Genomic DNA, 14,872 nt, shown 5'->3' with positions numbered 1-14,872 from the left:
TATAGATCGAAAGAAGATGTAATATATGTATTACAGGGGTGAAATTGAGCAGGTTCTGACAGATTCTGGAGAACCGGTAGCAGAAATTTTGAGTAGTTCAGAGAACCGGCAAATGCTACCTGGGGTGGGAATGGAGATTTTGCAGTATCCTTCTCCTGCCACGCCCACCAAGCCACGCCCAGAGAACAGGTAGTAAAATAAAATGAATTTCACCACTGATGTATTATATTAGGTAAATGCAACATTGATAAGGGGTTAAGTATCTGTATATAATTAGTAATGTATGTGGAATGCATAAGATATTCGTGTTAGACTTTAGTTTTGTATGGCGGAGATAACGCCAAGACGGCTGCACCATGACCAACTTTCATTTTTAACAATAAAGTAAAAAAAAAAGTTTCCCATTGTAAACTTAGCTGACAGCCCATACAGTGTAGAAAGACGCCCCTCCTCTTAAATATTGATGACATTTTGTTGACCCTCAGTAATTTGTGGTTTAATAAGCCATGTGTTAAAATTTTATAGCCCAACTAATTGCTATAAGCTCGTGACTTCATAAATAATAAAAACCTGTTTCAATGCTAAATTCACTCACAAGAGGGCAATCTTACTGCATAAACCTCACAAGATTGGAGAGGAGCAAACTCTATTAATTCTTACAATTATTTCAAAAAACCATCAAAGTTTAGACAAGACATGGAATTTTATTTATTAAAGAATGAGCAGTAACGTTCACGACAGAGATGTAAAATATCTCTGTTTAAAATATCCCTATCTAATATACCTCAAAATATTTTGAAAAATATTAATAATGATGGTTAGAAAATGACATAATTGAGAAGCAGTATTGATATTTAATGATCAGGATTGTATTCTTTATGAAAGTGAAATTATAATAATGCTTTTAATAATATTCTATCTTTTTCAGTTGCTGCTAAATATTTATTTGTAAAGCAGTGCCTCTCTTGGATAGATAAAGCTTCTTTAATCTTAGTGGGCCATTTGCAATGCTTGTAACTTTATCCTGCCCAATTTTGTCAGATCGTAAGTCCCCAGGTAGAAGCTGTTGCTAGGGAAACTATGTCATAATAAAACTGCTAGTCAAAAAGATATTGGAGCGATTTTTATGATTCCCCTAGCAAGCTCTGCTGAGACAATAGCTCAGTACTAATATGTGCAAAAAAGGAATTTGGCTGTGAATTGTTTAATATGGATTTCTGATGGTAGGATATATTTTGGATGAATAAAACCCTATCAGCATGATCAATGATTAAGTGTTTTGAGAATTATAGGCAAAATATTTAGAGGGACAAGGTGAGAAATGAGTGCAATATAATGATGCATCTAATCAAAATATTTTCTTTTTACAATAATAGCTTTTGAATGAATGGCTTTTAAAAATAAAAATAAGAGACATGTTATCAGTACAAATAAAAATGCTTCTTGGATAATAATCCCAAAAGTTGATACAGAATCTCAGAATGCCAGAACACTGGAATTGGAAAGAACCACAACGATCATCTAGTCCAAAATTCTGTAATGTATTAAGCCATCCTTGAGATGTGGCTGGTCAACCTTTAAGAATCTTCAGAGATGGAGAACTCACAACCCTAGTAAGCACTGGTCCACTATTGTAGAGTCCTAACTATCTGGAAGCTTTCTTTATATTTAAATAAAATCTAGGCAGTTGCAATGTACATTCATTATAGACTCTTACAATTATACATCAATGGAACAATTCAAGTGGGGATAGTCTCAGTAAGGACAGAGTTGGGTTTACCCCATACAAGCTGTTTTGTAATTAAAATATTCAATTACTGGTTGAAGAATAGGTTCCTGGATCCAGAAGAGCAGTTTCACAACAAGCAACCTCAAAGAGTTTTAAAGAGCAGTTTAACAACAGGCAACCTCACATTTGGGCCACCCAACTTTCAAATGTCATTTCTCAATATGAATTCTCCATCCAATTTCTAGTCCAATCAGTTCTAAAGGCCAACGAAGCCTTCAAACAAAAGTATTATTGATATGGCTGCCCAAGATGAATATTGCAGCACTTAAATGTGTCAAGTCAAAAATGAAATGCACAGGTACATTATAGGTGGCACCTTGCTCAATAGTAGTAACTGTGAGAGGGATCTTGGGAGTCCTAGTGGACAACCATTTAAATATGAGCCAGCAGTGTGCAGCAGCTGCCAAAAAAGCCAACACAGTTCTAGGCTACATAAACAGAAGGATAGAATCAAGATCACGTGAAATGTTAATGCCACTTTATAATGCCTTGGTAAGGCCACACTTGGAATACTGTATTCAGTTTCGGTCACTACAATGTAGAAAAGATGTGGAGACTCTAGAAAGAGTGCAGAGAAGAGCAACAAAGATGATTAGGGGACTGGAGGCTAAAACATATGAAGAACGGTTGCAGGAACTGGGTATGCCCAGTTTAATGAAAAGAAGGACTAGGGGAGACATGATAGCAGTGTTCCAATATCTCAGGGGTTGCCACAAAAAAGAGGGAGTCAAACTATTCTCCAAGGCACCTGAGGGTAGAACAAGAAGCAATGAGTGGAAACTAATCAAGGAGAGAAGCAACTTAGAACTGAGGAGAAATTTCCTGACTGTTAGAACAATTAATCAGTGGAACAGCTTGCCTCCAGAAGTTGCGAATGCCCCAACACTGGAAGTCTTTAAGATGATGTTGGATAGCCATTTGTCTGAAATGGTATAGGACTTCCTGCCTAGGCATGGGGTTGGTCTCGAAGATCTCCAAGGTTGCTTCCAACTCTGCTATTGTATTGTAAGTTCTGAAGTGACTGGCTCAACACAAGCCAGCTTCCAAGTCATAAAAATATTTGACATTATATGCACCAACATCTCAGAAGCAACATTTTAGAAATCAATTTGAACACATGGGTTCCAATGTAAGACATGGGAGGTTTTATGGAGTCCCAGTCAAAGAAACCAGCCACTGAAGATATTGAATACATTCTTAATGACTGCAAATTCTACTTTCCAGATGCTCATTAGACCCTTATTCGAAAACTAAAAAGTATTAGGGCAGCCAGGAGAAACAATCTTATTTATTGCAGAGAACAAACATGCTTATCACCAGTACACACTTCATTTCAAAGTCCATCTCAAAGAAGGCAGAATACATAGATCAGATTGGGGTTAATTATAGGAGTGACCATTTATTTATAGCCATTTGTTTATGATACAATCAATTGACTAAATTGTAAAGTTCTTCTTCATTCCTTTAGGTGGTGACTTTCTGTAGAAGTTAGATTTTCTGTATTTATTTCTATCTTGCCTCTAGGCAAGGCAACGGACATGAACAATACCCCTTCCTTCTCCTATTTCCCACACAAAAACTATATGAGGAGGGTTGGATTGGGAGAGAATGACCGGCTCCAAATCACTGGCTTTCATGACTAAAGTGGGACTTGAACTCACACTCTCTAGTTTCCTAGCCTGGTACCTTAACCATTAGACCAGTGGTTCCCAAACTTGGCAACTTTAAGACTTGTGGACTTCAACTCCCAGAATTCAAATCTTAAAGTTGCCAAGTTTGGGAACCACTGACACTATAGCCCGATTTTAATCTGGCACTTGAGATTAAAATAAAATAACCGAATTATAGCTTGACACTTGCAAATTTGTATAGTATCATATAATTTCCTGAACTTTTCTGAGGAAGGCATCCCACAAACTCAAATTGATTGGTCAGGGATCACCATCTAAAATGGTAGAATGAGTGCTTGCTGAGTTAGCAGAATTACCTTGAATTTTGTGCTCATATTCTTCCTGAAGTTCTGCAATGGCAATCGCGTGGCTATTTTCCATCTCTAATACTGCCATTTCCTGAGTGGCTGCAATGTCATCCACCTTTTCAAATAACAAAAAACAAATATAAGAAGAAGTAAACTCGCTATGGTATTTTTAAAAGAACTTTAAAGAAAGAGAACAGTTAGATCTTATGAAAACTGCACTTGATAGATGTAATCCAGTAGAGGTTTTTTTTACACCTGAAACACATTTTTTTTCCAGCAAGTTCCTCTTAACAGTGAGAAAAGCAATTGTTTGAGGAGTCAAAACTTGACCAACAGATTTTCTTCCAACCCACCTTTCAACTAGCCTGTTCATGGATGACATATATGAATCTTTTGACTGATTATATTTGTAAACCAATCCATGCACCCATCAATTTAACAATCCAGCTGCCCCTGCTGCTGGCTCCAATTTACCAGGATTAGTTCTTCAAACCATAATCCATAATAAGGAAATATGCTTTGGGCGGTTCCACCACAAAACCGCGGTCGACTAAAGCGCGCTTGACGAAACCGCGTACCTGACGTCATCACAGCGTGACGAAAAAAGCACGCTGTGAGCGGTAAAGCTAAAATTAATGCGTAAACCTAAACCTAACCCCCCCAAACCTAACCCTAAACCTAACCCTAAACCTAACCCTAACCCTAACCCTAAACCTAAACCTAAACCTAACCCTTAACCTAACGCTAAACCTAACGCTAACCCTTAACCTAACCCTAACCCTAACCCTAACGCTTAACGTAACCCTAAACCTAACCCTAACCCTTAACCTAATCCTAACCCTAAACCTAACCCTTACCTTTACGTGAATCGGCTTGCTTTAAAAGCGCTTTTTAAAGCGCCCTTTTTTCTCCGTGGTCTTTGTTGTCGTGCTGCTGCTGACGTCAGCGACGCGCTTTAATCGGGCGCGCTTTAGTGGACCGCGGTTTTGTCGTGCCACGGCTTTGGGCACTACTCATGATTCCTTCCCAAACCGCCAAACAGCCTTGATACACACACACAATCACACAGCTTGGTCTGATCAAGAAACGCCCCTCCCAAAGGCTCTGCTATGATCCGGTTTAAAACAGGAAATCCCCATCATCCACAATATTAAATCCTCCAACCAACAGTACCTATTTCAAACACATATATGGCGCTGTGATTAACAAAGGTGTTTTAGCTGCAATGTACGGAAATACAGCCTGCCTGTCAAATCATGGAGCATAGTTACTCCCATGTGAGCTTACACTGAGTGACTAACCTGTTCCTGATGCTGACTCTTGAGTCTCTCAAGGTTGACCTGATGGTTCTCATGCACATGTGCTAGTTCAGCGTTGTACTGTAACTGCAAACGTTCTTCAAGGGCCAGGAGCTCCTCCTGTTGCTGCCAAGTGAGTTTCTGCACAGTTCCTTCAAACTTCTTTTCCATCTCCTCCTTCTCTTTTTGTAGTGTCTCGTATTTCCCTGTATTGAGGGCTGAAGACAGAAGGACCACACATTAAGGATCTGCAGAAAAGTCAGGAGTGAACTGATTCCTTTGAACAATAAAGATGCAGGAGATTCCATTCAGCAAAATACAGTGGCGGGCATCACATACTGTAACAACCAGTTCGCCCAGCACTGGAAATATGTGTGTGCGCCTTCCGCGCATGTGTGCGGGGGTTAAAAAACATGGCAATTTGCTGATGCACGCCTTCTGCACATGTGTGCAGTGTCAATAACACAGCGATATAGGACGGGATTGCAACCAGATGGGTGGGCTGACCCCCCCTGCAGGTTGCAACTATTGGCTTGTCTGAACCGGTCCGAACCGGCAGAAGCCCACCACTGGCAAAACAGTGAAAATGTGCCAAAATGGATTGTGCTAATTATCACAAATGGAATAAATCGGTCCTGCTTCAATGAAGAGTATCCAGTGCAGGGGTGGGTTTCAACCGGTTCGCGGCGGTCCCTGCGAACCAGTTGGTCGGCGAACCCGGAAGTAAGTAACTTCCAGGAACGGCGAAGGGTGCGCCCGCCCGTGGTCCTTACCCGGTTTTGATGAGTTCTGCGCTTCCACGCATGCGCAGGACGCATACAGCGCCTGTGTGATCCTCCAGGAGCAGCTGGAGCATCGCACAGATGCTAGTACGCATGCGTGCACTGCGCACGTGCACAAGAACGCCGCCGGCCCCGTTCCAACCGAACCGGTTGGAACGGGGCAAGAAACCCACCCCTGATCCAGTGACACAGTCAACTGATCAGTAGAAGGCTCACTTTGCTTTCTAAATGGTTGTGAAGCACATCTGTTAATATATTTATAGAGACCAAGAATCATTTGTAGATCACATCAATCCCTTCAGGTAAAGTTGCTATCGGACACTTCTACACTTCTGATCATTACTGAAACCACCAACCCTGCCTCTAACTTATGGACACAATATCTTTAAAATCTTATTTTCACTTTATGTACTGAATACCAAGCACTTTTTCTAATATTGAGTGTAAGTGACCTGCAGCAATTCTAGATATTGCTGTGACAAATTCATTAATGTTGCATGTGTAACTCTTTTAAGTGAGTAGCATAAATTAGAGCTATCATTTTTTTCAACAATATTCTCAATATGGTTTCATGCATAATTGGATATTGAAGAGGCAATTATCAGACTTACTATCCTATCAACTAGCAAGGTGGAATGTACCTGCACACTTTTCCATGCAATGAAAATGTAGATTTACCTTTTCTGTTTATTCACTTGCTCCGTATTTTTTTATTATTCTTTTTCTTCTCTTTAAATCTGAATGTTTGCTTTTATTATTCCATAAAATTCTTTACTAAAAATTGTTTTAATAGAAAAAGTGGAGAGAGTAAGGACATTGCTGAGCTGTGAAAACAGATCTCCAGCAAGTTAATACAGGTTTTACCTAGTGACCATTTTACTCAATGACTAATTTGTCGGTCCCAATTGTGGTTCCTAAATAAGAACCACTTACAGATGCAAACTATGTCTTGGTGCAGAAGAAGTCAGATGGCAATGGTGAAGAACTTTCAAACAGAAGATCAGAAAATTCAATATTAATTGAAGACCTTCATCCAGTGCAGTATCTGAGATAGAAACTGGCATTATTCTGCATGTGTTAAAGAAGACAGACTTGTCAAGGCAACTGTGGGATGGCCTTAGAGTGAGTCTGGTGGTAGATTCAATGATTCAAAATTCAATGATATACACTTTGGCAGTAATGGGAAATATGCAGGTCAATGGAAAGAGTGGATCAGATAGTTTGGATTATGTCACCAACAAAATGACAAAAGCAAATAGAGAAGATATCATCAAGAATCCTGCCCTGGTTCTTTTGGGTAAATCAAGAGAAAAGATTTTCAGAAGTTCCTAGATAAAGGTCTGTATGAGCATTGATGAAGAAAGTAAACTGAAAACGCTTCTTGGATGAGAAGCGAAATGTTTTCAAACTAAAAGAAAAACCCAAGAAAGTCCAGTTTTTCTTTTTGGAAAAAAACACCTTTGGGATAACCATGATCTGCATAATTGAGAATCTCCATAGACATTGATTAGGAAAAGATAACTCTGGAAAAAGCTGATCAATGGATTTTTGGCACCAAGAGCAGGAGTGAAAAGAATCAAGTAAGGCCATTGTGCACCCCATATAGTATACATGCATTAGCATTCAATTTCTGATGGCTATCATCAGCGTTCTTATTAGATATGACATTATAATCCATGTTAAAACTAAAACTGATTTATTTACGATACGGTCAAGGATTTCCTGCCTGAGTAGGAGGTTGGACTAGAAGATCTCCACGGTCCCAGGCAGGGGTGGATTCTGGCCGGCATTACTGCTGGTTCACTCAGTGTGCGCGCTCTGAGTGGGTTCACAATTGATGCGGGCTGCCCATGCATGCACAGTGCAATAAAAATGGTTCTGTGCATGCGCAGAACTGAAAAATAAAATGGCGGCGCCAATCAGGGAATCAATTTAGGGGTGTGGCAGGCTTAGTTGCTGCCAGTTCCAGTGACCCAGGCCACCAAACCACTACCAGTTCAGCTGAAACGATCCGAACCGGTAGGAACCCACCACTGGTCCCAGGTCCAACTCTGTTATTCTGTTATTCTGGCTGTGCTCTGAGTTAGCTAAAAATGAAGAGAAGCTAGCACTTTCTCCTCAAAAATGTTCTGAAACACTGCTACTTGTTGGAGCTTGTAAGGGTATGGCTTGGTGGGCATGGCATGGCATGGCTTGGTGGGCATGGCAGGGTAAGAATACTGTAAAATCTCCATTCCCGTCCCACTCCGGGGGAAGAATACTGTAAAATCTCCATTCCATCCCCACTCCAGGGGAAGGTTACTGCAAAATTCCCATTTCCTCCCAATCAGCTGGGACTCAGGAGGCAGAAAATAGATGGGGGCGGGGCCAGTCAGATGTGGTATTTATCGGTTCTTCAAACTACTCAAAATTTCCACTACTGGTTCTCCGGAACTGGTCAGAACCGGCTTGATGATTTTATGTTCAATCATCCCGATGGTTTTTCATAAAATCAAGTAGTCACTCAAAACATGAAAAAAAGAGATAGGTGAATGCATTTCATCTTCTATGGAATGCAAATGAGGACTTTGTTTTTTATTCTAGAACTTGTGACAACTGGATAGGGCACTTCTCCTTTTAGCCAATCTTTGCTTCTTGAGCCCCAAATTTCAAGATCAGTACCAGTGAAAATGACTGTGAATGCATTCAAAATTCTTTCTGATAGATTTGGAAGTGAAAATGGTGGCATGAATTTGTGTATATGTATTTTGTTTGGATGTTCAAATAACCAAACCTTCCTATTAAACCCAGAGGTAGGAAATTCTGGCTTGTTTTAGGAGGATTAGGTGGAAATCATGGTTTATTATCCTGACTTGTTCACAGCTAACAATGACCATGCTAGGGAAGAAAAGGGGAGCACTTGGGTCTCAAACTTGCTTGCATCTCATTCACATGATGCTGAACTTAATGATATCTTTTAATCAGTCCAGGAAATACTCTAAGATATCCCAATATGCTTCATAATTGTGTTGGAATTTTAACTTAAGGCTTCTCAATCTTAACACAACACTATAACCACAAGAAGGGATGTGGTGGCTGAGCTTGTTGATCAGAAAAGTTGGCAGTTCGGTGGTTGGAATCCCTAGTGTTGCGTAACAGAGTGAGCTCCTGTTATTTGTCCCAGCTTCTGTCAACCTAGCAGTTTGAAAGCATGTAAAATTGCAAGTAGAAAAATAGGAACCACCTTTGGTGGGAAGGTAACAGTGTTCCGTGCACCTTCGGCATTTAGTCATGCTGGCCACATGGCCACAGGGACATCTTCAGACAGCACTGGCTCTTTGGCTTAGAAATGGAGATGAGCATCATCCCCTAGAGTCAGGAACGACTAGCAAATATGTGCGAGGGGAACCTTTACCGTTTTCTTTATAACCACAAGATCACACAATCTTTCATCTGACAATTTCTGTTTGTTTGCTTGTTTATTTCTTCACTAGTTTTCTTAACTACTTTAAATAATTCTGTCATTTTGTTCAGTGACCTTTTCGTGTTTTTTTTAACCTGTCATTGTGGCATAAAAACTATCAACAATCAAACACAAATACATTCAAAGTCAGAACTGGGAATCCAGTATAATTGAAACCCATTCAAGCTTTAAATTGAAACTTGCCATTCAAACATCTGTTTAACGAGACTGCGTAGTATAGGTTGCACCAACAGAAGAATACCTGTCAAATCATGCAATGTGTACATTAACCTAAAACACAATAAAAAGCAGGCTGAAAAATGTAGATTTTGAGATACTGTTCTATAAAACACAACACTTAGGATAGGGATGAAGCTACAGAGAGAGATTATATACATACTAGAAACTTGGTTTAGTTTCTGCAACAGCATTTGCCATTTGATTTTGATTTTTTTTATTTTTTATTTTATTAACATTTGTAGGCCGCCCTTTTCCCTGAGGGGACTCAGGGCGGCTCACATAAAATCAGGGAGGGGAAAATACAACAATGACATAGACACATATAGTAAAAGTAATAAGCAACATACATTCATCATTCGGGAGGGGCAACTATCCTTGTCCCCAGGCCTGACGGGCTAGCCAGTTCTTCAAGGCTGTGCGGAAGGCCTGGACGGTGGCGAGGGTACGAATCTCCACAGGGAGTTCGTTCCAAAGGGTCGGGGCTACTACCGAGAAGGCCCTCCTCCTTGTAGTTGCCAGCCGGCATTGGCTGGCCGATGGAATACGGAGGAGGCCCAATCGGTGAGATCTAATTGGTCGCAGGGAGGTAATTGGCAGGAGGCGGTCTCTCAAGTATCCGGATCCACTACCATGCAGGGCTTTATGGGTGATTAATAGCACCTTGAAGTTTGCCATAACAAACCCTATCAATTTATACACCATTACACAAATGCACTTTATTTTCAAGCTGAGAAAACTGTTAAGAGAGCCAGGGTTCAATTTCTTTATGACTTTTCTGTAATAAAAAGATTGAATAAAATAGATACAAGCAGCAGGTAAAATGTGGGTTCACATCATTAGCAATATAACAAAGTTCTGCTTTATATCAGTTTTCCAAAGACTTTAATGTTGTAAAGCAGTGGGTCTCAACTTTCCTAATGCCGTGATCCTTTAATACAGTTCCTCATGTTGTGGTGACCCCCAACCATAAAATTATTTTATATTTTCTGTATTTTTTCAAAAACATGTGTTTTCCAATGATCTTAAGTGACCCCTGTGAAAGGGTCGTTCGACACCCAAAGGAGTCCCGACACACAGGTTGAGAACCACTGTTGTAAAGAAAGGTGTGTCTTTCCTTTCTATTGTATACTTTATTCCCTTGATAAGTCATCAACTTTCATTTTTCAGCACTAAAATATAACCATGGTCAGCAATACTGCTCTGTCAAATCTTAGCATTATCACAAGGCCCTCAGATGGATAGCTTAACTTATAGAAATCTTATATTCGAGAATCAGATTCATAGTAACTATTGGGACATCTTAGCCAGTGGTGGGATTAAAATAATTTAACAACTGGTTCTCTGCCCTAATGACTAGCTGGGTAGGTGGGGCTTGGTGGTCATGTGACTGGGTGGGCGTGGCCAACTCAACATCACTCACAGCGATGGGCCTTAGCTGTTACAATGTAATAAGGAGAGGCAGTTTCTGTAAGTAGGGCAATAAAGATTAGGCTATAAACAACACCAGAATGTTTCCTTCCTGCCTTCCTTACAGGATTAGCCCTGTAAAGTGGGAAAAAAAACCAAAATGAGATTTCTTCCAACCACCGGTTCTCCGAACTGCTTAGAAAGTTAGCAACCGGTTCTCCCAGATAGGTGCGAACTGGCTGAATCCCACCACTAATCTTAGCTAGTCCTTGAACTCATAATAGTTTTAATTGGTACCAAATTTAATAGGTATCAAATTCTTCCAACAACTCCTTAACCAGACCAAAATTTCCATCTATCCAGAGGAAGGAGAGGCTGCAGGCTTCAGGAACTCGGTATATAAAAAGAAAACAACTTGGAAAAACATAGAGTTGTGGCTGTGGCAGTAGTTATAAATTAGAATTTTGCTTAGAAGCCTTTGGCACTACAGAATTCAGGTCGAGGTTAAAAAATATGGAGGAATGAGCATGATAAGAGTCTGCAAAATACTTTTATAGATTTCTGCTACATTATATATCTGGTATGTTGATGTTGGCCTTTTAGGGGTGGCAGAAAAAAGTTTTGAGATACTTGCAGGTTCTGAAACATATCTGTACAAATCAAGACTTGTTTTTGCAGTATGATATTTTTGTTGCAAAGAAAGATGAAGCTTTTAAACTTGTTTGCATTTTATTTGTATGCATCTGATCATATATACTGTGTAAATATGTTGGTCAAATGCCACAATAAAGCTTTATCTAACCATTACTCAAGAGATTATGTAACAGGGTGAGTTAAAAATCTCAGCCAAGAACAAGTCTACAACTTTTAAATCACATATCTACTTCTCATGCCAAAGCTTCTGGAGGAAACTCCACCTAAGACTAGGTAGAGCTATCACCATAAGAAAATACAGACTACATCCTACTAAGGGAGTGCCAAGATACAATTTTGTTTCCTTGGCCAATTCCTCTGTGACCTAAAGGCTACATGTCAGTTCCATGGAAAATGACATTTACTGGTTTGACAGATGGTTGAAAGTTAAATCACAGCACTTGCCCTCAAATGTTTTCTTAGCATTGAGCTGATGTGATTTCCCTGAGCATTTGACCTACTGGCAAAGATCAATCCAAATGCAGTATTGTTTATAATGGGAAGAAAAGTGAAATGTCCAAAGAATTATATCACTCACGTCTGTACTGGATGGAAGAGTGCCATAGTTAAGACCAACAATGTTATGCATTTCTGGGTTACAAAGTTCGTAAGATTGTAAGTTGAAGTAGTAGCTGAATGGCAAAGGTACAGCCATTTCTTTCATGGATTTTGGCCAAAACAAAACCTCTGATTTATACATTTTATATTCTGAATCCGAAAGGAGACAAGAACACATGTGCATGCATGATCATATTTTGTTTTAGCATTCAGATCTCTAGATTCCCAAAGATTTCTCATTGACAAATCCTTGAAAACAGTATATTTTCAGTTTGGGAAATCAATACTTGTTCCCTCATGCTTACCTTTCTAACTCAAAATATGTTTCTAAGATACTTATGTTAGTATAGTGTTTCACAGAAGTCATATATGTTGGAGCAGCCACTTCATATTGATTCTCCTCTTTTAATTGTAGGATAATGGTCAAGTTGATTGGGGACTTACAGACTATGTAAGCATAAGGAGTTGATTTTTGCAGCAAAAGGGGGCAAAAATATATGAGATAGAATAAAAGAACTAGAAACAAGCCTTTAGACCACTCTCTACCAAGTGCAGAAACCAAAACTAAACCATCCCTGACAAATGCCTATTCAGCTTCTCACTGAACAAACCCAGTAGAGAGAAATTCACCAGCATCCTTGATAACTGATCTCATTGCCAAATTGTCCTTACCATATACGGTTTTTAATAGTCACTTTCCCCAATGTTCTACCAGAAGCTGCCTCCATGTATCTTATTATTCTATGCCTGTACTCTGGGACAATAGTTTGTTATACTCAGGAGCTGACATAGTGCTTCATACTTGCACTGTTATCTACAATAACTCTGAGATAGGTTGGGTTAAGAGAAAGAGACTGGTCAAAAGTCACTCAGGAAACTTTTTTGACTAAGTATAAATTAGAACTTGCTACCATATACTCTGAATTCCGTAGGTCTGGTAACTCCCCTTGATTACGATGTCATCAAGACATTTTCAAAAAATGCTGAGTCTCTAGAAAGACTGCAGAGAAGACCAACAAAGATGATTAGGGGACTGGAGGCTAAAACATATGAAGAACAGTTGCAAGAACTGGGTACGTCTAGTTTAATGAAAAGAAGGACTAGGGGAGACACGATAGCAGTGTTCCACTATCTCAGGGGCTGCTACAAAGAAGAGGGATTCAAATTATTCTCCAAAGCACCTGAGGGTAGGACAAGAAGCAATGGGTGGAAACTAATCAAGGAGAGAAGCAACTTAGAACTGAGGAGAAAATTCCTGTCAGTTAGAACAATTAACCAATGGAATGACTTGCCTCCAGAAGTTGTGAATGCTTCAACACTGGAAATTTTTAAGATGTTGGTTAACCATTTGTCTGAAGTGGTGTAGGGTTTCCTGCCTAAGCAGGGGGTTGGACTAGAAGACCTCCAAGGTCCCTTCCAACTCTGTTATTCTATTTTATTCTAATTCTAAATGACTCCACAGATAAATTTTCTCCATGATGATGTATCCTTAACCTGATCTTTCAGATCCTTCAATGATGCCTTCATTACCACTGTGACTGCGGCCATCCACTTCACTACTGGTCATTCTCTTCTTCTCTTTCCTTCCAACTTTCCCAGCATTAGGCCTTTTCCAGAGAACTGGATCTTTGTGTAATGTGTCCAAAGGGGGAATATTTGAGCCTGGTCATTTAGTCCTGTCAATAGCACTTTCTCTTGGTCAACAAATCCTGGTCATTTTCACAAGAACAGGTTTCCAGTCTCTTAATGACTGCCCCCCCCCCTTAAATCTTCTTTGCATTTGTTCCCAATGGTATGGATCCTTTTTAGTTTGGTGCACAGGACTGGGTTCTACACTTCTGTTTGTGCACCATAATTGCCAATCAGGAATACAGGGAGCTACAAAGATTAATAGTACTTTCAGCAAAGACTGTAACCCTTTACATATGGGGTTTTTTCTCCTACATTTTATACCTCAGTGAAAATAATTAAGCCCTGGAGCTTGATTTAAAATTACTTTCTCCTTCTAGTCTCACCATGATAGTTTTCTTGCCCAGAAAATTAAAATCGTAGTGCTATTTCTCTGCTAACATGAGCACTGTTACTCATGATACTTCTGCTGCTTTCTGTCTCTTATTTGTAAGCTTATGAAGCAGACTAAGCAATGTAGCTCTATCATCAATCATTTTTACTTCAGGATTCCCCTTGACTCCTAAATATGTTAAATTGAATGGTAGTAAAGATGGCAACAACTACTTCAAATCAGAGTATCTATTGTTCTTCCTGTTATTTAAAAAAAGTAAGGGTATGTGTGATCATATTAGCTACTGTTCCCACTGCATTAGGGATGCAGTTTGATTTTAGTTATTGATTGCTGTCTAATTATATTGATATGCTACACAACTGGTGAATGTTTTAGTCCAGGTTTTTATATTTATTTAAATATTATTTATGCAGAATGTGGTTGAAAAGCAAGCAATACAGCTTTCCAGCTAATCATCTGAGAACACTAAAGATAATGCATGATAGGTTCTGCTGTGCATGGTTATAAACCTGTCTTTGCAACCACTAAGAATAAATTATTGTCCCCTGACAACAGGGGTGGGTTCCTGCCAGTTCTAACCTCTTCTGTAGAAGAGGTTCCACAAATCTACAGTGTCGTTTAGAACCGGTTCCAGCTCCCTCCCTGCGCCCGTCCGCATCTCA

At 39.6% G+C, this 14,872-nt stretch overlaps 1 protein-coding gene across 4 annotated transcripts in view; it reads right to left on the bottom strand.

Annotated features, from left to right (window-relative positions):
* MTUS2 (microtubule associated scaffold protein 2) overlaps nt 1–14,872 on the bottom strand; it is a 342,103-nt gene that overhangs the window by 18,576 nt on the left and 308,655 nt on the right. For all 4 annotated transcript variants that reach the window (XM_087721256.1, XM_087721254.1, XM_087721253.1 and 1 more), the window contains 2 exons: nt 5,069–5,283; nt 3,777–3,882 (listed from right to left, as the gene is read on the bottom strand). In XM_087721256.1, coding sequence (XP_087577382.1) covers nt 3,777–3,882; nt 5,069–5,283 — 321 coding nt within the window. The remainder of the gene's footprint in view (nt 1–3,776; nt 3,883–5,068; nt 5,284–14,872) is intronic.

This window comes from Thamnophis sirtalis, unplaced genomic scaffold, assembly GCF_051295495.1.
Source record: "Thamnophis sirtalis isolate CommonGarterSnake01/CBP01778 unplaced genomic scaffold, rThaSir2_p1.2 scaffold_8, whole genome shotgun sequence".
NCBI lineage: Eukaryota > Metazoa > Chordata > Lepidosauria > Squamata > Natricidae > Thamnophis > Thamnophis sirtalis.
The sequence above is the reverse complement of the archived record's forward strand: the minus strand, read 5'-3'. Positions and strand labels throughout refer to the sequence as shown.